Below are 25,251 nucleotides of genomic sequence, written 5' to 3'. Positions count from 1 at the left end.
CGCATACCTGCTGCTTCTTAACTGTTTACTACAGTATTTTTGAGATGTATTTAAGTCAAAAAATCTGGGGTATTTATGCAGATTCTTCCATCTTTGGTTCCTCCAGAAAAAGTTTTACAGTACTTCCAGTCCCAAGCATTCAACAACAGTGTTCCACACTGTTATGAAGAGATTTTTAAAAATAATATTTTTCCCCTTCTAGTTTCTACTTGCACCTGGGCCATGTTTTCAAGCATTTTTCACCCTAATTAAGGAGGTCAGAAACCTACCTTCATAAAAGCAAAGAATCACACATAAATCACCTGACTCCAGAAGCGAGGACTTTATGAAAATGCAGCAAATATAATGACACCTGTGATAAAGTCAGTGTCTCAGCTCTTGTGATTTTTAGCCAAAAAGCAACATCAAAGTCAGTTTGCTCTGAGTTTCTCTGGGGGGTCTTTGTACAGAAGTCAAGGTAAACTGGGAAATATGAAAAGAAGAGTAGTAGGGAGAAGGTAGGTTTCTTTCACTCCTGTGTTAAGTTCAGGGAAATGATACAATCTGCCTTGGAAAAAAATGCAACTGCACAGCAAATTGTGCCTCTACCCAATGAGAGGTTCCCACAAGTGGATGGAAATATTGTGCCACAAATAACAAATGCTATTGAAATATAAATCATGCACATTGGGAGGTGGGACTAGAACTCTAGACATTCACCTCCAAAGCCACATGTATTTAGCACTTGAGATAAAGTGGATCTCCTCAGACTGGTACAATAATAGACCAGTTATCCTGTTTGTAATCCACTAGCGGGTGACATAAATACACACATGAACTGAGTGCATTAAGGAAGCATTGCAGTGCAGGAAAGGAATTTCTCCTGCCAGTCTAACTTAGATGTTCTCCCCACTTTGACATAGTTTGTTTTGGGACAGCTGACCCCAAACAAATGGACAGCAAGCTGGTTTAAAGGAATCCCCTTCCCTCACTGGCTTGTTGATCTATTCACTAGTTGACTGCAGGGTTTGCTTTTCCAGGCAGTCAACTGAGGGGTTTCTCACCCAGTCTTGGTGTGAAAAAACATAAACAAAACAAAATAAAAACAAACTGTGAATCATGGAAAAGGATTAAAGCTATTTGACTCACTTGTGTAATCCATTGGTGAAAGATGTTACATAAACATTTCACAAGAAAGAGAATTATGGAGAGAACATCTCTCAACCTGCCTGCAATTACCACACAAACTCTTCCTTACCCATAGAGAGAAGGTTAAAAAAAAAAGGAGAGAGAGAGAGAGAGAGAGAACACATCTGTTTTGTAACCAATCTATACACATTTGGCAAAGACGCTGCTCATGAAAACATCCTGGAGACATCCTGCAAGCTGCGAAAGACCAGGCCCATGCAAGGCGGTTAGAAGAGAGCAAGCCAACAGCTCAGATGTTACAAAGGCCATGTCAGTAAATAGGTAGATGGATAGATTACTAGGCAGGCAGATCGGCGCCACATTGGGTCCCATAGAATGCAAGCTGGATTTCCAGGGCTGAACTCAAACACGCATTCTTATGCTCCTCCTTGGGAAACACAACATTACCTCCTCTTTCCTGGCATTTCTGATGCAACATGAATGCTCTTCCCTCACCCTTTTGGCAAGGTGGGTTTTTGTTTACTCCTTGTGAGGAATCCTTAAAAAGTTGGGTTTGAGTGAACACTCTGCAGTCCGGATCCTTCTTCTAACCACCCAGACTAGAACAATAATAGTAATAACTTTTCAATTTCCATCCTCAAACATACTCAGGATCGCTGGAACCCTTTGCCTAGTTGGGATGCTGAGAGCCACTGAACAAAATTACATATCCTATAGATGATGAAAAGTACTTCAAGCAGGAGGGTGCTCTGGTGCCTCCTAGACCCCCTGTTCCAGCACCTATGCATGGACTATTCTTGATGCACAGAGAGACTTAAGAGATGGCATGAAGTCAGGAATGGAGCAAAAATTCACTGCAAGCTCTCTTTGCCCACTCTAAAGCTCTACATGTGGCTATGACATAGTAGGAACTTTAGGAGCAGGGTTTGCTAAAACTTTCAGAACAATGTGGTATTCAGAGTTAGGCCGATGCTAAATGCTTTGAAATAACCTATCCTGAAAGATACAAATGACAGGACATTTATAATTGATGGTTTCCTTCTCAACTGTAACACACCCATCTTGCACCTTAGTATTATTTTTGTCTTATTAAGGTAAATCTAATCTAATATCCCTTACAGTGCAAGATCAAATACATTCTGCAAATATATGTGCCTTAATATGGGGTTGTGGGAATGAAATCTAAATGCACAAAAGTTACACCTTAAAAAGCATTACCTGTAACTTAACATTAACAAGCATTTTTGTATGACAATCACCATAATTGTTTTGGTTTGGTTTTGAACAGGAAAAAAAGGCAAAGAAATAGTTCTCAAAGAATGAATTACATAGATCAAAACAAACGTGTAGCACTGGGCAATTTCAATGGGAGAAGAGGCAGAGGAAAGATACAAAATAAAAACAAGGGGAAAGACAAACTAACCAAACAAAAAGCCAATGAAAAACCAACCGTTCAAATGACGTTGATTTCAATAGTTGCTCAGGTAGATGAGCTCAGATAAAATGCACAAGCAGCAAATGAGAGGGTATTGTGTTTATCTGAATGTATTGTATCATCAGACACCCAGTGGCTTGAAAGTGCCTTTAAAGTGTGTGTTCTGAGGACACTGATGTGGAAAAGGGTTAATTGCACGATTAACTGTGCCATATTCTTTCCAGCTCTTTTAACTTACTTCTCCAGCCAGTGTTGCTCAGAGTTGGCTGGAGAAGACAGCTCAGCTAACACCTCAACTAAGATATGCTAAGCAGGTGATCAAATGAATTCACCTGAGTTGTCCAAGCAGCAGACGACTCAGAGAGATGGGTAGGAAATAGCAAGGTGAAATGTACCAGAGAGGTAGCCATGTTAGTCTGTATCTTTGAGAAAAACAAGAAGTCCTGTGGCACCTTATAGACTAACAGATATTTTGGAGCATGAGCTTTTGTGGGCCCACAAAAGCTTATGCTCCAAAATATAAGGTGAAATGCTACATTTTGATTGCTATTGTGTACACATCATGGAACTCTTGCAACCTATTCTTACATGGCCTCCCCCTTCCCCTTCCACCCAATATCCCACCACCAAGCATATCTTCACAACCTGTATCCTTCCACAGCGCTGCCCTCTCCTCTCCTCTCTTCAGTGCACGCTCTTCCTCTTCAAAGCTTTCCAGAACTTCCTCCCTGCCCTTGTCTCTGCTTGTCTCTCCTCTGTCCCCTGCCGGGGCTGTGTTCCTGATTTTTCACTTTATCAATTCTTTTGGTCTATTTCTGCTCTTATAGACCTCTTCCATGCTGTGCTGCATGCTTAAACGGGCTTCTCAGGGTCCAGTCCTGCTCCCATTAAAGTCAGTGGCAAAACTCCTCCCTTGGTCTCCATGGGGCCAGGACTGGTGCTTTAATACTTGAAAAAGTCCTCGTTCTTGGGACCAGTCTGGCTGGGTTGACCATCCTTTGTTCCGTGGCAATCAGGGCAAAGACCACATAAAGCGCTGCTGTCCCCCCATTAGTCATCCAGGCTGTGCACAGAGTGGTGCCTGCTTAGCACCTATGTAATGAGATGTGAGAACCAGGTGCAGCCTCCCACATGCTCTAAGGTGCCCGGTACCATGTCCCACATAAGAAGGAAACAACAACAGAGAGGAAGCCGTGCTAGTCTATACACTATCAAAACAAAAACAAGTTAGGCATCAGCAAGAACCTGTGACTGCAGATGGGAGAGTCCCAGTTCTACAGGGCTTCCTGATTGGCTCCGGCTCATTTGGGCATCTCTGGGAATAATGCTGTCCCAGTGCCAGAAAGAACTGGGACATGGGAACAACAGCGAAAAGCTTGTTTTAAATACATACAAGGAAAATAATTAGAGAGAGATCAGCTGTGCCATGCAATGCCATTTCTCTGTCCATTTCAGGGGTGGGGAGTGCAGCCTTCAGATGAGAGGAGGGGGCTTGGAGCCAGTGTTCCTGGGGCCTTCTGCTACATCTGTCCCTCATTTCATTTATGGCTTTGGCCCAATAACTGCGAGGCAAATCTTGTTGCTTTCAGTGGTGTGGGTGCCCAACTGGAGGCAGCCCCAGGCCTGATTTCCAAAAGGTGAAGTGGGGATCGTTCCATCAAGCGTCTGCAACTCCCACGGATTTCACAGGGAGTTCTGGGCTGCCTGGCACCTCTGAAATATCAGGTCAGACGTTGGGCACCCGAAATTAGAGGCCTCCTTTGAAAACTGGAGCCTGCCCCCTTTGTGCTTCAAGCTGCCTTCCGAAATCTGGGTGTAGCAGGCCTCCTTTCCAGAGTGTCGAGATGCCTTTGATTAATTAAGCATTTTCCCAGTGTGTGGAGATCTTCAGATAAAAGGCCCCGAGAGAAATGCAAAGTGGTGCTATTACTGGGGATGATCAGCTTAGGTCCCAGCAGAGCTATTGTCATGCATTTTGCTTCATCCAACTCAAGGCTTTTGGAGAGGCCTTGCAATCTGCGTAGTGCCTAGATAAGGGTTATCTATGCCTCTGAGCTTAGCTTTTACTGTGCAAACAACTGCTATGTCCCTGCAAACAGATTCCAAAAGCCAGCCCAGCCCACTGCAAGCTTGAAAAATATTTTCCCAAAGATTATTGGAGTCTACTCGGAATAAGGAATTTGCATGAGGTCTGCAAATTCACCTGCTGGTGAATGGAGAATGATTGGTCACCCCTTATGCATCTCTGTGTGTATCGCGGGCTCCTGAAAGGCTGGGCTCCTGCACATAGTACCTGGGACAGGAGTAGTAGTTTAGAAAATATGCAATATCAGAGGCTTTGCCGGAGTAGGCCAGAGCTGGAGCCTGGGTGCTGGTGAATGGGTTTGGAGGTGGAGCATAAGAAGTAACTAGAAGCTGTCTGAAGGCTCACAGGTTTGGTCAGTGGGATACTGGCAGTTTTCATTTCTGGGTCACTGGTTCAGATCCCACTCATGCCAAAAAGGATCATAAGTTGTTACCAGCTGTTTGGCAGGTCTCATTCCATCCGCATGTGGACGATATGTCCACATCCCCCAAACCACTTCCACACTTCATGCCTTTCTTGGCAGTCTCAGCATAGGTGCTGAGGAGAAAGAGGGGTCACCCAGACCCATCTCACTGGTGGTGGCCACAGGGCTTCCCTGGGACAGGGCTGCATCCAATGAGAGGCTATGGGGATAGCAGATAGAACTGGCATGCACTGCCATGGCCTTTGCCAGAGTTTCCCAAATTTATTTGGCCACAGAATCTTTTTAAACTTGAAAGAATTTTGTGGAACCCCATTTCCAGGCGCTACCTCCTCAGCCCCCAAACCTGCCCCCCATCTCCAGGCTTTACCCACCTCAGCTCTCAGCCCCCAAACCTGCCCCCTACCCCCAAGCTTTACCCACCCCATCCTGCAAACTGTCCCCTATCTTCAGGCTTAACCCCTCTCATCCCCAAACTTGCCCCTCCCATCCCCAGACTTAACCCCTCTGAGCCCCAAATTTGTTCCCCCATCCCCAGGCTTAACCCTTCTCAGCCCCAAAATGGCCCCTGGGACTAACCCTCTGTGGAGCTGGCTGGGGAGCTGTGCTGAGCAGATACATGCACACAGGGAAGGAAGGCTGGCGTGGAGGTGTTCCACTAGTGGGGGTGAGCCAAGCCATGCCCCCTGAAGGGGTGTGGCCGCTCGGGTAGTGGGGTGAATGAGGGGCTCTCTGCAGCCCCCTGCTGTGCCCCTACTGAAATAATGGACCTAAATTCAGTTAGTTTAACGTCTGGATCTCTCCCACCGCCCTGCCGCCATTAAACCAATTAAGTGTGGGAATTCTGGCCATGCTAAAATCCCTGCATCTGCACCAGGGATAGTCCAAGCCTGAAAACTTGTCTGTGGCATGCAAACCATGTAATTTTCACAAGCTGCTTCAGATCTCTGGTGCACTCGCTATAATGGACACTTTGAGCGCAGGAGGATCAGCACTCTGTCCTGGCCTGGAGGTGGAGCTTGAGCCAGAATCACTCCTAGGCAAGGATGCCTGAGGGCCTCTCTCTCCTATGCTTCCTCCCCAGGCAAAAATCACCCATGGACATGTATGGCAGTGGTGGCAAGACAGACTATGGAAGGAAGGAACTGTAGGCATTCCATGGCCAGCCAAAAGGAGCAGTGGGGCGCTCTGGGGGAGGGGACGGGTTGTGAAGGAAACCAAAGATGATGCTAGCCCTTCCTCTACCAATGTGGAAGACCGAGAGTGGTTTGGGAAAGAGATCCTTCCACATGCATGACCTGCGTATAGAAATGGAGGAGGGCAACCCCTATAGCCCGATCCTTTCCCCCAAGGGTTGCTTTTAGTAGGGGAACCAGTGAGCAGATACAGATTCATGCTAAATGCAAAAGTGCAGGAACAGGCCAGGAAAAGTCAATGGGAAAAGGATAGCCTGGTGTTTGCAGCTCATGTTTTGTCCATTGATGCAGAAGTGGAGAGTACTGATGGTTTGGAGCCAAGCAGGTTATATTCCCCAGGGAGGCAAAGCAAAAAAAAAAAAAAAAAAGGCTCAGGTGAGACTTCAGGACAAGGAGGGAGAAGAGAAGCTGAAATCTGAGCTGACTCCTGGAGGGAAGAGGGAAGCAGGATGTAAACAGGCAGGAGGGCAAATCAGGGAGGGGATGGAAATCTGGTGGGCAGCATGAAACTTGAACTCAGCTGATACCTGCAGGGAAAGTAAAGCAGGAACTAAACTGACACGTGGGGAGCAAATGGTGTCTGGTGGTGGATGGGGAGGCAGATGAAATGAAATTAAACAGGACGAGAACTGCTCCCTATGGGAGGGAAGCACAGGTCCAGCAAAATTCAACCAGCCGTGAGGTTCTTCACCCCAAAAGATTAATAATAAAACCCTTAGCTCCTTCAAAGGGTTTTAGGGAGGGAGGAGGTGGGAGAGCAGGGCTCTGAGTCATGAGATCTAAGTTCATTCCCCTGCTTTGCCATGGACTCCATAACCTTGGGCCTGATCTTCATGACTGTCACAGTTTCAATGGTGGTATGGGTGCTCAGCATCTCCAGGCTCAGTTTGCTCATCTGTGAAATGGGGACACTTTGATCTCTCTCTCAGGGGTGTCCCGAGGCTACACTATGGAGCAAAGCCAGCTGGGTGGCTTTCGGCAAGTCACTTCCCTGCCCGTGCCTCAGGTTCCCCATCTGTAAAAATGGGGCTGGTGACACTGACCTCCCTTTGTACAATGCTTTTGACACTTTCTGGTGGAAAAAGCTAGAGCTAACTGTTATTGATATATCTTATTACTCTTCAGTCACATCTCTTTAGCTGTCAGTGGATGCTACCTTCTCCATTCTCCCTCTCCAGGCTATCTATCACTTCTCCCCATCTCATACTTTCTATTATCAGGAACACATCATCAGTATTACAGAGGAAAATATAAACCAACAGCACAACTCCCAGCTTCTCCTGGCCCTGGATTTCCCCTGCATTCTGGTGCCTGTATGTGTGTCATCTAAACTGTAAGGTCTTTGGGTAGGATAGTCTGTATATTCGTACATCCTTTGCACCAAATAATACAACATCTCATCTGCAGGGTTGGGCTGCTGTGATAAAATGAAACCAACGTCACATCCCCTGATATTTCTGTGCTGCTCCCCACCCCTGCTGTTTCCATGGACTGCACAGCCCTAGTTCAGTTCTGTCTGCTGCCACCTATTCAATTTGCCTTGAAAGGTCCCTTTGCTCCCTCTGCTGGGAGAAGGGGAATACTGAGTCTCGTGTCTGTTGGAGGACCTGGGTGTTTGTCACCCATCTGCCACGCAGATATTAACATCCTGCAGATCAGCTTTCCAATGAATGAGAAATCAATCAATTACCCAGAAATTCTGGTACATTCTTAGCGTAACACTGTATCTACAGAGTCCGTTACAAATCTATATAGCCTAACACCATGCAGCAGTTGTTCCAGCATTACTATATACGTGTGAAACCTGTACAAGCGTCATTTGAAGGCACTTGAACAGTACCATCAATGCTGCCTCAGGAGGATCCTAAATATCTCTTGGGAGGATAGGCACACGAACACGAGCAACCTGGAAGAGTCGAACATGACCAGCATTGAAGCCATTACCATTCATCAACACCTTCGTTGGACTGGTCACGTGGTTCGGATGTCTGATCAGCACCTCCCAAAACAGATTCTGTTTTCTGAGCTGGAGGAAGGACTGAGGAGCATTGGGGGCCAGCAGAAGCTATACAAGAACGTGCTGAAGGCACACATGAAGAAGTACAGCATCCGTTTCGACACTGGAGAGAACCTTGCCCAAGACTGTCCCCAGTGGAGAGCGGTAATCCGTGAGGGGGTGGTGCACTTTGAGAGGTCCCACTGCAGTGCAGACGAGGAGAGGAGGAGAAGAAGAAAAGAGTGTCAAAAACTGACCTGCACCCTTCCGACAGCTACTAACGCCTGCCCCCTCTGTGATAAGATCTGCACTCCAGAACTGGGCTGCTCAGCCATCAACAGACTCACGAACAGGAGGGTGATATGAAGATGTCCTACTCCTTACTGCGTGACCGCCAAGAAGAAGAAGAAGAAGAAGTATATTTACACCATATATGCCTGCCCTGGACCAGAGGTGGGCCAAAGTGGGATGCAGGTGATAGAGTCCTGAAAGAGTTTAAGTCCACACTCCAGTGGCCTGTTCCCAGGAAGCATTTTTGTCTCAAGAATCAACTTCAATCAGATATTAAGTCAAAGAGAAAATTCTCCTGCTGTTTGCAACAGCATGAGCACTCCACCCCCGCCCAACAATTTCTTCAATACAAGATCAACAACACACCATTTATTTAAAGACTGAGCATCGTCCACCCATTGAGAACCTGTAAGACTACGTATACCAGCACTACCTGGGAATTCCTGTCATAAAGTGTGCGTGGAAGACACACACACACTTTTCCCTGGACTTTGGATCAGACACTTTGCAGGTGCATCCGTTTGGCTTTTGTGCTGTGCACCGAATTTCCCCAAGTGAATTAAGACCGATCCTGTTTAGTGTGAGAAAGAAACCACGTTTGCTGAATCACTCAGCTCCCTCTTTCATCCAGCTGGGGAGACATCCCACACCCCAGACGAGTAAGTCTCTTGAAGCCTGTTTCTCTTGATGTAGCAGGAAGCTGCCAGCCTTAGACTTGTCAACCAAAAAGCCAATCCAGACAGGCAGAGCAGGGGCTCATCCCATATCTAAACACATACGAAAAGCTATAATGAAAGGATGCGATTCAGGTTGTGAAGCTGAGCACTCGAAAGTAAGGAGATACCGGCATCAAGGTTGCTCAAGAGAGGAGAACGTGGGTGGCTAACCCTGTCCAACCCCAAAACCAGGCCATGACTCCGCTTATGCTCTGCCCCAAGGACCAGACTTTCTCCAAGAGCTGGAGCGGGATCAGCATGGGCTGGCCAACACTGAGCTGAGACAGTGGGCAGCTCAGGCAGACCACTGGCCTGGAGTGGCTGGGACAGGCAGGCTGGTGGCCAGTGGCCTCAGGATGGCTGGGGTGGGTAGGCAGGCACTCAGGGCAACTCAGCCAGGGTTCTTCTGGCTGTGGTGAGGACAGTAGCACTTTAAAGATGAAAAAAATAATTTATTAGGTGATTGAGCTTTTAATGTGTTCGTCTTTAAAGTGCTACTGGACTGTTGTTTTGTTTTGATAGTATATAGACTAGCACGGCTACCTATTTGTTAACACTGGTTACCCACAGCCGCTGCTCATGATAGAACTAGTGGACTGCTGCCACACTGGACTGTACCACATTGACGAATATGACTAAGGCCAGGTCATTGTATGCTTTGCTTAGATTGATAGGACTTGGGTTCAGAGACTGGCTTTTGCAAGGTGTGCATAGAGTCAGCAAAACAGATGCCTGATCTCACTCGAGAGCGCTAGGTGCCATTGTACTGCTTTCACTGCTCATACTATGAGATAGCTAATGTGCAATTAAAGGCCAAAATGCAATTTGGTTGCTGAGTTTTTTTTCCACATTTTGTTACAGACTTGAAAATATGACACTTTCTGCCAAAACACTGCCACGTTTATATATTTTTACTCAAATACGGGGCCCTTTCCAATGAGGAGGAATTCCCCTTCTCCCACTCTTGGGAGAGAAGGAGTCCCTCCTCACTGAAAAGTGGCTTCCATAATCTGATTTTTCATCTATTTCCAACGGGAAAGGGATAAGAATTCCTTTGAACTTCATGGAAAAGTGAAATCTAAGATGCATCAAACCCCCAGGAACTAAAAGAGCAAATCATTCTGTGGAAACAGTCACAACAAAATGTTTCAGTAGTTTGCACTGTCCCGGTGACAACAGCTGATGAACACACAACATGACGGAAGCATTATATCATTGTAAGAAATAGGGGAGCTGGCCATGTTTGTGTAGCAAGCTCTGGTCCAGACACTGCAAGAGGAGCACGTACAGGGCTTTAGGAGGGCACAAGGGCCCATGCAGACCAGCTTGCAGAATTGGGCCCCTAAAAATAATAGGACAAAGCCTTGGAATTTTGCCTATTTACACCAGCTGAGGATCTGTCGTTTCTGTAGCCCTGTCATGGAGAAGGTTCACAATCCAGAGAAATCTTGTACTTCCCCTGCCTAGTTCCATCTTGAGGGAACTTTCACTTATGACCAGTTACCAGCAGTGCAGACGATCCCTTTAGCTCACTGAAGTTCCTGGCAGTCAGCCCTGGAGTCCACAGAGTCACAAGGGTTTTTGTTTCTAACATGGTTTTCCAATGGAAGACAGCCGAGCATGTGAAGACATCTTTGATAGGGAGGGATTGATTCATTCAAGCCCAGAAGAGCCAAAGCAAACAAACAGATGAATGGCCCAGGGCAAACCCTGAGGTGCAGAGAATGCAGTGGAAAAGGGGAAGGGCCAGAACACCAGGGAGATGAGTTCGCCAGTGCTTACAGCCCTAAAAGCTGAAACCTAATGAAACTTAGAAACAAGTGGGTCACGGGTGTATGCACGCAACACCTACTCACATCCCTAATTGCAGCGCTGAGAGAGCCACAGCCTCTGACAGCTTTCTCCTCCCCAGCCCTCTGGCTAGAGGCCAGATCTGATCCGGAACCTACTAAAGTCGATCGGAATCTTCCCATTGTATTCAATGAACTTCAGAGCTGATCCTCCACCCTTGTCTGAAATCCCCGCAAGGAGCTGAGATCTAAACTGTAAGGAGCGAGGACTAGACCTGTGTCTCCTTAGGGTTTTGATTTGGGACTCAAGATCCTGGGGGGGCTTCTCGACGCAGTCTCCAAACAATCAGTGATGCAGGGGTTGCTGCAGCTGCCAGGGCTACGATTTCATAACAACCAAACAGCAGCAGGAGAGAGTCCAGGGAAGGCTGCAAAGGAGGTGGCTCTTGAGACCTACTTGTGTCCAGACCCATCCGTGTATGTCTGGAAATAGACTGCCAGGAGCTTTTTAACGATTTCCTTTACCTGGCGTTCCTGCCCACTCTGATTTTGCCAAGGAAAATCTGAGGCCTTTCAGCTCCTTGTTACAGGAAAATAATACTGCTGACCAAGGCACTGCCAGAACCCAAACCACCCTTCCCACGTTTGTCCCTGACACTCAGGTGCGTCTGTCCTGTGCACCCGGACAAGCAGGCTCAGGGCAGAGAGCGACAACATCACACACAATAGAATGTCCCTGACACCCTGGAGCTGAGGCTGAATTCTCTCCATCAGAACACAAATCCATTTTATAGTGTGATTTTAAAAAGTGCATCTGGATTTAAGCAAAACCTGAAATTGACGGAGTGCTTATCGACTAGAAAGGCCAACACGGAGAAGCAGCATCAGACATTCTGATCCACGAGGGGAAATTCCCAAGGATCCAACGAGAGCAGCTGATGCAATGACCAGCCTTGTGAAAAGAGGAATGATTGGTTGATCTTACCTGTCTGTTAAAGTCCAGTCCATTTTGTTCATTCCCTACAAGGAAAAGAAGAAGAATCAATCTTGGTGCAGTGCTAAGGGCAAGACACACCTCCCACCCCCGACCCCGATCAGGCCCTGTTGTGCCAGGCCCTGTTCAAACATATATGAAGACCCACTGCTTTCCCTGACAAGCGTACAATTTAATGCGGGACAAGAAGCAATAGGTGAGAGGATGGGGGAGCAGGACAGAGGCAATGCGAATATCATGGAATTTCAAAGGGGTCTTTTACACACCTCCTGAAGGTATCTAAGTTTTTGCAGGAATAAATAGAACCAGTTCTCCCCAGGTGACACCCCCCACTGCACTGTCCTGGGAACTCTTGGAAAAGGCAGCACCTTCTGAGGTCACTGGGGAAGGGTGTTCAAGGCTATCAGACAGCTGGAAGCAAGGGCAGAGAAGCTTTGGGAAAGGCTGGCAAGCCAGCAATGGGACTGCTCACCTTTGATTCTTGGGGGAGTCTGTGGCACTGCTGAGCAGCTGCAGGGAATCCCTAAGTTCATTGGCACTTGGAATCCAAACCTAGACCTCAGTTTTCGGCCAAGCTCTACAACGGCTTGAATCAAACCTCCCAGATCAGAACCCCAAACCTTAGAGGGTTCAGATCTTGGATCCAAATTTTCCAACAAAGGCCCCTGTCTAAGCCAGAGCTGCTGCCACAGGTGCTTCAGACCTTCCTCTTCTAGCCCTCCCCCCACACCTCCTCAAACACAGGCCCTTGTGCCATCTGGCCTTGAGCCTTCTCTTTCTGCTCTGCTCTTTCAAGGACTTTACGAGCTCTCAGACTCAGTTGTCTCACTGTACCGGACCCTCGCTGGGAGGTGCTTGGGTTTCGCAAAACATCTGGGCTGGGATTTTTAAAAGGAGACATGCAATGGGCAAGTCAATGGGCATTGAGCACGTAGCTCTTTGTGGCTCCTCTGAAAATAAGTTGAGGTTAGGCAAAAAAATGCCCTATTCATTCGAGACAATGATTTCCCAAGGACTAATATAAATCCATGTGTCTATCTAGTTTCGATCTACCCAGTCTTGCACGATTGTCCTGTCTTCTTTAATCTCACTTGAGGAACGTGCTTTGCAAACTGTAAGGAACCTTCTTTGGAATCTAGTCTTGCCCAGCTCCAGCTGATTGGAAAGAAAGCACATGAACGAGTCAGGTCTTCGGCTGCGGTAAAATGCTGTCATCCCATGACCTTCAGTGGTGCTCCCCTGGTTGCTCTCCACTCAGAACCTGGCTCTTGGTGCTCTGCCAGACTCACAAGGAACCTAAGCGTCCCCAGCCTGGAGTTCTGCCCCAATGCAGGAACCCATCCTTCCCAAGCGTGCTCTGAACCTGCCAGAGGGAGTCTGCCCCACTTTAATCATGAGGGTGTGGGGCAAGGACGGGGGAAGCACCAATACCAAAATGAGGGACTACTGTGCTTTGAGATCATCTTCTCCCACTCTCACAGTGCCTCCCCCTATTCTGCCACTGAGGGGTGCTCTTGGGGGAGAGGGAAGAATAATATAGTCGGCTACCCATAACACATCAGGCTTCTCTCCCAGGCTCACCTGGCAGCCAGCTGGTATGCGTCGGCTTTGCATAGTGCTGGCACCAGCTCTGATGCGAGTTTGCCTGAGGAGGTTTCTCTTGGGATGGGATGGGAGAGCAGCAGCAGGATTCGGGCAGAATTTTTGCCTGGAGTGTTTTGATTACCACCAAAAAGACCAAGAAAACGTTGTGACTTCACAAGCAGAGCAGCTCCTGTTTGGCCCCTGGTGTCACCTTCACAATCCCAATTAGATGCCAAATGTCACCATCCCAACCAATGCAAAAAAAAGCAAAAATGACAGAACAGAACGTGTGGGAGGGAGGGGACTGGATGAGAAAGAAAAGAAAGAAAAAGTTTTCAATGGATCAAACTGTACCATAGAATCTCAAGGGATAGAAATTCTGTGTTTGACCAATAAGAATGGAGCAGCAGGAATAGCTGACAGACCACATGTCCAAGATTGTGACCACGAGCATGAAACGCTCAGAAAGATAAGAGAGGCGACAAAGATAGAGAAGCCAATTATAAAGAGGTATTTCAATTATCCTTGTATCATCTGTGAGCATGTCGCCACAGCATGTGATGCTGAGATAACACTTCTAGACATCAATAATGGCTGCATCTCAGAATGGCTGCTCCTGGAAATCACAGGGAGAGAGGCAATTTTTGATTTAGTCCTATGTGGCCCCACAGTATCTGATCTGAGAGATGCATTTCGCTGACCTACTTGGTAATATCGACCATAATATAAATAAATTTAAAATTGGGGAGGGTGGGAGAGGACATACCAAAGAAATCCACCACAGCACTGTTTCATTTCAAAAAGGAAAACTACACAGAAATGAGGAGTCTAGTTAAATGGACATTAGAAGGAACAGTCACACAAGTGAAATGCCTGCAAGTTGCATGGAAACTTATTAAAAACATGCTATATGTTTACCCCCCAAACAATAATTTTAATTAAAAAAGGAAGAGGACAACAATGTCACCATGGTTAAACAACAGAATAAAGGATGCAGTTCAAGACAAAAAAAAGCATCCTTTAAAAATTGGAAGTCAAAGTCTCCCAAGGAAAACAGAAAAGAACCTAACCTCTGCCAGGTCAAGTGTAAAACTATATCAGCCAACACAAAAAGAATCCGAAGAACAACGAACAGAAGGCACAAAAAATAACACCATTTTGAAAAATAAAAGTACACCAGAAACAGGAGGCCTGCCAAACAATCAGTGAGGCCAGTTGATAATTGTGGTGCTGAAGGAGCAGTCAAGGATGACAAGGCCACTGCGGAAGAGCAAAATAAATGTTTGGGGTCAGTGTTCACTGCAAAGGATGTCAGCAAGAGTCTCACACCTGAGACATTCTTATTTTTTGGTGACAAATCTGTGGTACTGTTCCAGACTGAGGTGTCAGTAAGGTGTTTTGAGGTGTTTTGGAACTAACTGATGCAGTAAACAGACATAAGTCATTTTAACCAAATGGTATTCAACCAAGAGCTCCGAAGCAACTCAAATTCGAAATTGCAGAACTCCTAACAGTGGTATGTAACCTATTTCTTCAATCAGCCAGAGGACTTGTGAATAGCTAATGTGATGCCAAGTTTTAAAGAAACTCCAGATGTGATCCTGGCAATTACAGGATGGCACGTGTGCCATCAGTACCAGGCAAATTAGTTGCAACTATGGAAAAGAACAGAATTCCCAGAACACATAGCTATGCTGGGGAACAATCAACATGGCTTTCGTAATGGGAAACTGTGCCTTACCAAGTTATTAAAATTCTTTGAAGGTGTCCACATACATAGGCCAAGGACAATATAGTGGCACTGGTCACTTTTGAACAACAGGATACTGGGCTATATGGATCCCCAGTGTAACCAATGCAGCTCTTGTACAGATCCCCACTGTAACCATATAAACAGAACAGCTCCCCCAGAAAGAATTCGAAGATTAGTTCTGACTCCAAGAGTCTGACTTGTTTTGGCCATCACCCAGACAAACGCTGTTAGCCCTGGAATGGCAAGTTTCCATTATACCACCCCATACACTTGTGGCTGAGCCCTGACCCAGGGAAAATACTCACCAGGGAGTAGCGGGGGGGCTCCATCTTCATGGCCCATTCCATCCTTGTTTTCTGTTGAGATGGCCAGCAAAGGGGCTAGTGAGTGCTCGGTAAGATGATTGTTTCATTACGTGGACCAAGACCTACCAAACTCAAGTTACACAGGCCACTGAAATGCTTGTGGGAGCTTATCTTGAGCTGCTCATTAATTTGAGCTGCTTAGAATGACTCCTTGAACAAGAAGCTGTGGACCAGTGGTGGCACAGAGAACCACAGCGAAGCGACAGTCACCAAACTCAGCTACTGGCAGCTGACAATAGGCCATTGATGGTAACAGGACACTGAGGACAAGGCGCCAGTTACAGAAGACAGCCCTCAACACAGAGGAAGTACAGTGCTCACCTGTTACCTGCACCAGGACAATTATCTATGGACAATTCTGGCTATTCTCAGACACTTTGTACCTCATGCACCTTCCCAGGCTCCCCTGGGGTGGCTGGGTTGCATCCAGTGTCCCTGTAAACTGACAGCTTGGGCGGCCACCCAGAAGAGATTCAGGTGCTGCTCAGCTGTGCCCACAGCTGTCAGCATGTGTTTTACTGGCGGTGCGCATCCACACATGCCTTGGTGCACATAATAAAATTTATTTCACCCATGGATGACAAAAATTAGAAGGGAAACTGGTTAAATCCCTTTGCATATTAGCTTCTCATGTGAAGCAGTAAATCCCTTGGGGGATATTCTGGTGTTGTTCCCCTGTTTAGCATAAGATTTCTTCCTGTTGCTAACTTCAGGGGTGAGTTTGTCTTCTCTCCCTTTCTCCTTCACAAAGAAGAAGCTTAATGAGGTCTACAATATGGCTAACGAGCAGAGTTTCATAAACTTCCTGTTTGTGGCAAATACAGAAGCAGAGGAGGTAGCCAGCTCCCATGGAAATGGAAAGACAAGAAATCAAGAGTGTTTTGGTCAAGCAAATGCAAGCTGTAAAGACACAACAATCAGCCTTACCACATCTTCTGAGACCACACACTACAGGGGGCATCAGCTTGCCAAGAAAGCAATCTGTTGGCAACATTCTGATTACAAGACCAGGATGGCAGACAGAATTAAAAAAAAAAAGCCCCCAAACCCTAAATTAACTCCTCCTTATTTTGAGGGAGCTGTATAAAATAGAAGGGGATTTGGTCACCAGGACGTTTCAGATTTGGACTGCATGCTCAGAGCAAGATGAATCTTTGTAAGGAGAGGCTGGGGAATTCACAGAGGGAAACTGATTTTCCAGGTGCTGCTCGGACAATTATGTTCTGAGCAGCTGAACTATAAAAGAGGAACAATATCTAGAAAGGAACAATGCCAGACAGATATTGTGTGCTAAATACAATTATTTATACAGTCAAATGTCATGGCAGCATCATACAGGGGACAGTAGGAAGAAAATTACAGCAATAGGATGATTTATATATGAGAAAAAACTGTTAGGAAATTGCCTTGCTCACATAAGTTGACTGTCTCTTGAAATGATCACTGCTCCCACCAGCTCCGTCATGTTGACTGTCAAATGATATTCAATGCTCACTCAGCAGTGGGAAGAAAAAAACCCAGCAGCAATCATTAGAGCTATAAATGGCATTAGAGTCAGATGTTACAAAGCACTGGAGCAAGCCCTCTTAACTGCATTGAAAAGGACTCTTATTTAAGTATCAAGTTAAAAGTTATTGAAAAAATAATAAGTGGTCCTACAGCACCTTAAAGGCTAACAAATTTATTTATTAGACTAACCTGGCTAACCTCTGAGCATATGAAAAAAATAATGCATTACTACTTCCAGTTTCAAATAAATTTCATGATCAAAACTTTAAAAAATCTCGTAAAACTCCTAGATATTTATATAGTTTGATTTTGCATCTCATTCAGCTTGGACAATTCAGAGTTAAAGGCCAGACACATCCATGACTGCATAGGGCAGGCTGCATATTTCACCCTCCGATTCCTGTGCCCAGACCATCAACTTGTGGCTGAACTTTCTCCTGTCTATCATACAGCATGCTCATCTGCAGATCTCAAAGCACTTTAGAATGGAGGAGGTCAGAATCATCATCTCTCTTTTGTAGATTGGGAAACTGAGGCACCAGGCAGTGATGGAACCTGCCCAAGAACAATCACCAGTCCAGTGGGAGTGCTGGGACAGAAACCTGATCAAATACATTGCAGACTGTAATGTTATCCACCAAGCCATATTGCCAAGACAAAGCGCAGTGGTTATTCCAGCACCCGGGTATGCATGTGAAACTTGGACAAAATACAAGTGTCATTTGAAGGCACTTGAACAATGTCATCAACACTGCTTCAGAAGACTCCTAAATATCTCTTTGGAGGAGAGGTGCAGGAACACTAGTGTCCTGGAAGAGTTGAACATGAGCAGCACTGAAGCCATTATCATTCACCAACAACTTCGTTGGACTGGTCCTGTGGTTCGGATGTCTGATCATCGTTGCCCAGAACAGATTCTGTTTTCTGAGTTGGAGGAAGGACAGAGGAGCGATGGGGGCCAGCAGAAGCAATATAAGGACATGCTGAAGGCACACATGAAAAAGTGCAGCATCAGAACATTGCCCAGGACCACCCCCAGGGGAGAGTGGTAATCCATGAGAGTGTGGCGTAATTTGAGAGGTCTGCTGCAGTGCAGATGACGAGAGATGGAGAAGAAGAAAAGTGGCAAAAACTGCCCTGCGCCCCTCCAACAGCTGCCAACACCTGCCACTTCTGTGATGAGACCTGCAGCTCCAGAATCAGGCTCATAAGCTATTGATGGACTCACAAGTAGGAGGGTGACATGAAAATGTTTCACTCGTTACTGAGTGACCGCCAAGAGAGAAATTGTCTCCCTTAGAGCGTTGCTCTAAGTCAAGACAAAGTATTGAGACAGTCACTGTCAGGATAGGAGCTGTCCCTTCCAGCAGCTAGTCATTTTCACTTTCCCGTTCTCAGCTATATCTGAATGGCATAGACACAACAAACAAAAATGCATGAACACATTTCTATCCATATTCAATTTTTGTAAAAAGTTCATTTATTCATCATCTGCATCTGGGGCCAAATTTGACCGAACCACCCCTTGAACACACATTATAAATTCATTGAGGGAAGATCTGACTAATTTCTAGACCTTCGTATGGTGCCTGACACAGTGGGGCCCAGAGCTGAATGTCTCTGGATGCTAGTAGAATACAAGTAAATAAAAGTAGAATCATAGAATTATACTACAACCGGAAGGGACCTCAAGACATCATCAAGTCCAGTCCCCTGCCCTCTCGGCAGGACTAGGCACCATCTAGATCATTCCTGATAGACATTTATCCAACCTGTTCTAATATCCATTAATGGAGTGTTTGCAACCACTGTAGGCAATTTTTTCCAGTATTTAACCACCATTACAGTTCGGAAATTTTTCCGCATGTTCAACCTTAACCTCCTTTGCTGCAGTTTGAGCCCACTGCTTCTTGAGCCATCCTCAGAGACCAAGGAGAACAATTTTTCTCCCTCCTTCTTCAAACACCCTTGCAGGTACTTGAAAGCTGCTAGCATGTCCCCACTCAACCTTCTATTTTCCAAATTAAACAACACCAGTTCTTTTAATCTTCTCTCATAGGTCAAATTTTCTAGATTTTTAATCAAGTTACTTGCTCTTCTCTGGACCCTCTTCCAATTTCCCCCCATCTTTCCCAAAATGCGGTGTCCAGAACTGGACAGAATACTCCAGTTGAGACCTAATCAGCGTGGAGCAGAGCGGAAGAATGACGTCTCATGTCTTATTTGCAACACGCCCATTACTGCATCCCAGAATCATGTTTGCTTTCTTTGCAGCAGTGTCACACTGTTGACTCATACTCAGCTTGTGCTCCACTATGACCCCTAGATCCTGTTCTGCAGTAGTCTCTCCAAAGGAGTACTAATCAATGATTGGAAACGGATGCCATATGGTACTGCTCTAGCAGTGGTAATGTCAATCAGGGCTCTTATTTATTAGGAGTGCTGTGGTAATGCCTTAGATCCCCACTCCTGGGCCTGGAGTATCCTGTGCTGCACAATCACAAAGTAAAAAGAGAGCCCAATTTCACGATTCTACATGGTTAAACATAAAGGGACAGATCCTCAGTTATTTCAGTTCACAACCCCCAATTCCTTCCTTCTGTGCTGGCTGCTGTGCACCACTCAGGCACCGCTAAACAGGGTGCCCTCTAATTCTCTTACTCCTGGGTGGAACAAATTTTGTTATATGCACCAAGGCATGTGCAGATGCACACCACCTGCAGAAACACATGCTGCTGACTGGGGGTGTAACCCACACACCTACGTGTGGTTCACTGTCCCACTGTCCCTATGGTACCTAGACAACTTCACAGGGAAAGAATAAGTGTCCTCTACAGCCTAAGCTGTGGGCCAAGTGGCTTTTAGCTCAAGCTGTAGAGGTGTCTGCACTAAACTCCAGAGGTCCCAGGTTCATTCTGCCTGTAGCTAGTTGCGAGAGCATGTGAGTCTCTTCTAAGTAGCCATCCAAGCACTCAGCTTCCAGGGAACAGTGGCAGAATCGGGTCCTCAATGGCCAGCAGAAAGCATCTTCAGTGTAGGAGAGAAATCAGCTGGCCTCATGTGACCTTATTAGCTCCTCTACCAACTGACCCCCGATATGTTGTGGATTGCAAGACGTTCTCCTGTGCTACACAATTTACAGCAGGCATATGATTCCCTAGTGGTGTAAGTTAGAGCAGCACCAAACTGCTCTAATTAAAATGAGGAGTGGGGCTAAACCCACAATGCCAGAAAAAGCAGGAGACATAAGCTGCTGTGTGAGAGCCCTTGTCTATGAGAGGCATCCTATGTGTAAGGCAACCAGGGACAGTTTCCAGAGCCAGCACAAATAGTTTAATATGCGGTTTGTGCACAGACCAACTAGCTTCCAAAAAAGGAAACCAGCATGAGGAAAGAAATACCTCCTCGCGCCTCTCTCTCGCTCTCGGGAACAGAGATGACTTGCTAATGAATAATCCAACTGACTAGAGTGCTGGCAGACTGGTACCAGCCACTCCCTGTTTATGGCCTGTCTGCCTTTAAAACTTCTGCCTCCTTTACCTGAGCAGTTCACGCAGTGCCAGGAGATGTGCTCGGAAGTGAGGCCACAGGGCGGAAAGGAGGAGAGGCAATTCCTTACCTCCCACATTATCCAGGCTGACAAGTGCCTAGGACAGGACATCTGGGAAGACAGGCAGACAAAGGCGTGAGGGGATAGTGGGTAGGGGAAAGCAATGGGGGAAGGAGCAAGAAGAGAAGACATCAAGAAGTCCTGTGGCACCTAATAGACTAACAGGTGCCACAGGACTTCTGGTTGTTTTTGCAGATACAGCCTAACACGGCAACCCCTCTGACACAAGAAGAGGAGGTGAATGAAAACAGGGAAGGGAAAGATAAATGAGGGGCAGTGACACACCAGAGAGAGGTAGGTACCACATTCGTTAAGGTCCTGCAGCCACTGCTACCCTGGGGCATATACAGAATGCCATGCTGGGCCTTCATCCCCGATTGCCATCTTAGAATCGCACCCTTGTCAAGCTTGGATTTAAGAAACATTTCAGCGGGCGGAGGGGTGTTCCCATAGGATTCTGGAGGAAGCTGGGCAGGTGACATCTAACCAATGGCTGGAATCAAGGCGATCTATGGGGGAAAGATGCTAGAGTTGTGCATTCCAATCGAGTGATGTAACTGGTGGAACCTGCCCCTGCCCCATGTGGAGGCTCATCCTGGCAGGGAATGTGGCTTGTTCTGGTGGAGCTGAAACTGTTCAGGTTAAAAATGGATTTAAATTAGACCTGTGCAACTCTTGGCCACTGCCTATCTCCCTGCCCCACACCTGCTAGCTGAACTGGCAATCTTCACACATGGGGAGGAAGGGGAAAGGGGAGATGCAGACAGGTTCCAGAAAGAAATCACTCCCCTCCATGGACTTGTTCCCATGGGCAGTGTTTCAGGTGGCAAGGATGGGGAGGGGGGTTCTGGGTCTGGAGGAAGGCAAGCAGGCCCTGCCCTTCCAAAACATCCCTGCTTTTCCTAGAGCCTAGCACAAGGTGTGTTCACCCCTCTGACAATGCTCTGATTACAATAAAAGCAGTCTTTGTCCACCCCCTTTTGTCCACGCTCCCCTCCTTGTAAAACCCCCTAATCACCTTCATTTGCATTTCAAATCACCCGCTCCTGTGCCTCTCCCCCCCAAACCCCAACTGCCTCCCAGCTGGGCATATGGAAATTTCTCCTGCCTTAGACCCAGCTGCGCTATGGAAATCATCAGCCATATGCAAATCCAAGCAGGCCCCAGCACCATAGCAACCAGCCGTTTCCAAGTTGGCTGCTGCTGCCTTTATTTATCTGGGCCCCACCCTGGGGCAGATCCCTCTGCCATAGGTTTGTGTGAGTGTGTGTGAGAGAGAGAGAGAGAGCGAGCGAGCGAGTGAGTGCGTGTGAGTGAGAGAGACTCATTGGGGTCCTGATGGCTCAGAACAAGCACAGCCAGGGATGCAGCAGGGCACCTTTCACCCCCTCCCCACCCCACCTGGTCCATTGCAATCTTGCCCTGGTGATGAGATGTTGGGTCACTGCCTCTGGCCAAACTGCTAAGCATGCCACAGAAGCAGGCAGACGGCATCCTATGGCGCATGACCCCCTCCTTGAGCTATGCCTGCACTGAGACCCCACCAACTCATTTCATATGTGTTGCTGCACTGCCAGCTGGGAATAACACCATGAGATGACTGGTCCCTTGCCCTGCATTTGAATCAGGGTTAAAGGGTCCCCTCTTGACCCCATCAGTCTGAAGCCAATTAGCTTTAAACTAACTCTTATTGTAAATGGCAGCACCTTCAGCCCCCAGCAGCCATCAGGACCCCATTCCTGTTGGCACTGCACAAATATGAAGGGGGTGTCTGCACTGGAGCTCTAGATATATATCTCCCCTATGGTTGGTTGAGCCAGCTGGGTAAAAATTGCAGCATGCATGGTTAGCAAGACAGGGCAGTGCCTGAGTATGTGCATTGGGTCAGGGGACAGGATTGTACCTGGGCAGCGAGTAGGAGATATACTGCTACTTTTAACACACTAGCTTGAGCAAAGCTAGCCAGTGTTTGTCTTCCTGAGCTGGAAATTCCACCTCAGGATAGGCATAGCCAAAGAGAGAGATGGTTCCTGCCCAAGTTTATGGTCTTAGAAGACAAAAGAAGGGAGAAAGGCTCATTTTACTGATGGGGAAACTGAGGCTTACTTGACTTGCCCAAGATCACGGATGAAGCCTGTGACAGAGATGAGGACTGACCCAAGCTCTCTTTGCAAGGCCCTCCAACCACCAAGCACACAGCAGAGTTGACAGAGACGAGCGCACTAGGGTTCCCAAAGCAACCAGTGTAGTTGTTAGTGAAGGAGAGAGCTTTTGCTCAGGGAGCTTTTGCTTGTGAATCTTCTGCCTGGTGTGGTAGCTTTGGTGGCAGAGACGCCTCCCATCTCATGGACTGCCTCCAGTCTCTTGAGTCTCCTGCCAGCAAAGTTTGGGTGATAGCCACCAGTGTTGCCTGTAATCTATTCCATCCATTTGCAGATTTTTTTTTTCTATCAGTGTATGGAATAATTTTACATGCACTGAGGCATGTGCAAATGTGCACCATCAGGAGAAACAAAAAACCTAGATGTGGATGTTCTGCTAGTCTGCTGGGCAGCATTTGTCTCTCTCCTGAACAACTGCACAAGCATCTAATTTAGGGAACACTGATAGCCACCCTGTTGGCTGACTGACTGGAGGCTACGGCACTGAAGCTCTCAGTCTGGGACTGTGACAACTCAGCCTTTTCAGAGGAGCACAGAGAAGGACCTGTAACCCACAGTGGGAGCATGCTGGTAAGCGGGAGAAAAGTGGTTTCCAAATGAAGGGAAACAGGATCCCCTGGGGCTGATGTGCGGAGCTGTAGTGCAGCTGCAGTTTACTGGCCTTTGATGGAGGTGGGGTGCTCAACTGGATAGATCTTGGCCTGGGCTTTTGGCAGCATCTCATGGGGAAAATAACACACAGGCTAAACAACTCAGCATGCGACTGAACCAAAGAAACTATAGGTTGAACTTCTCTAATCTGGACCTGACCAATGACAGACAAAACAATTGGCCAGATCATGGGAGGTCAATATTGTCCAGCAGCATCACCAACCCTTCCATTTCTTACCAGGCTCTTAGAAGACAGTTGGGGTAAATTACAGCTAAGTGACAGCACAGAACACTGACAGCCAGGACTGGTGGCTGGAAACTAACTTTATGGGACTGCAGGAAACTTGACCACACCCATGATAAGTGGCTGTCCAGCTAACGAAAATCATGCTGGATTACAGGTGTTGTCCGACGAGAGAGTTCCAGATTAGAGAAGTTCAATCTGAAGGACTCCTAACTCCCAGGCCACCATGCTCCCAAGTGCTGGGCCGCTGCTTTTCACACATCTGGATGTTTTTCTCCCCCTGGAACTCAGCTTCAGCACAGCTGCACAAGGCCATTGCATGAGCCAGGGCCTGTGCAGGAGGGCTATACTATGCCCGAGGCATCAGCAACATAGACTGGGCAAAGCTGGGTTGCAGTGGGTGCGCTGCTAGGTCCCTCAGGTCCTAGGATGCTCACGCCTTGTGCTCACCCTGGTCTCCTGTGAGGCTGTACAGCTCCCCACTTGCCGGGTGGAGCAGGGTGGAGATGAAAGATGTTCCCAGCGCCTGCAGCCATTCAGTTGCTGACAGCTGTGTTTGAAGTATTTCCCTGTTGCACTTTTGTTCAAACCTTGGCTTTCCCCTCCAGCCCCAATGGAGCTGCAGTGAAAGCAAATGAGCAGTTCTGCTTGGCACAACCCAAGGGTGTGATCACAGCAGATAACGCACAGCGAAGGCCTGATACACACACAGAGGAGAGATGTACCTACTTGTTTCTTTGCACCCGATACTGAGAGTTTGGACAACCACTGGACGCAGCAGCTCTCTGTTTGCTGGCTTGGAGAGCAGGGGTGACACTGCTTAGTGCTGAGCTGGGTTCTGTGTAAGCTGCGTGCTCAGGCAGCCACCCAAGAGAGACTCTCATGCTGCCCAGCTGACTAGCAGAGCACCCACAGCCAGCAGCATGTGTTTATATTGGTGGTGCACATGCGCACAGGACTGGGTGCACATAACAAAATTTATTCCACCTGTGGGTGGGGAAAGTTAGAGGGAACACTGGTGCCAATTTAAGCCTATAGCTGCTGGGATGGCTTGCATCAATTTTCCCTATATGAACTGGGCTCAGAGATGCACCAAGGGACAGGCAGGCAAAGGGGGAGACCAGAGAAAAAGATGCTCTTAGAAGTTGCATTCCCTTGTACTACTGCCTTCTTTCTCCTGGAGAAAGCACACAATGTCTCTCAGCTCCGACCACCAGATCCAGCACAGCAGAGTGGTCTGTTGGCTTCTCTAACCCTCACATTTTAATGTTCAGTCTCCTCCCCACGCCCAGGCACTGCACTCATTTCAGAGTTATGAAG

General features: G+C 47.2%; 1 protein-coding gene across 4 annotated transcripts in view; it reads right to left on the bottom strand.

Annotated features, from left to right (window-relative positions):
- Positions 1–25,251, bottom strand: part of POU2F3 (POU class 2 homeobox 3) — a 59,619-nt gene that overhangs the window by 26,626 nt on the left and 7,742 nt on the right. For 3 of the 4 annotated variants that reach the window (XM_074976877.1, XM_074976876.1, XM_074976878.1), the window contains exon 4: positions 12,045–12,079. In XM_074976877.1, the coding sequence (XP_074832978.1) occupies positions 12,045–12,079 (35 nt within the window). Of the gene's footprint in view, positions 1–12,044; positions 12,080–17,170; positions 17,206–25,251 lie in introns of those variants that run through there. The other variant, XM_074976879.1, reaches the window with a different exon arrangement.

The sequence above is a fragment of the Carettochelys insculpta genome, chromosome 25 (assembly GCF_033958435.1).
Source record: "Carettochelys insculpta isolate YL-2023 chromosome 25, ASM3395843v1, whole genome shotgun sequence".
Lineage (NCBI taxonomy): Eukaryota > Metazoa > Chordata > Testudines > Carettochelyidae > Carettochelys > Carettochelys insculpta.
Note: the sequence above shows the minus strand (reverse complement) of the source record. Positions and strands in the feature narration are given on the sequence as shown.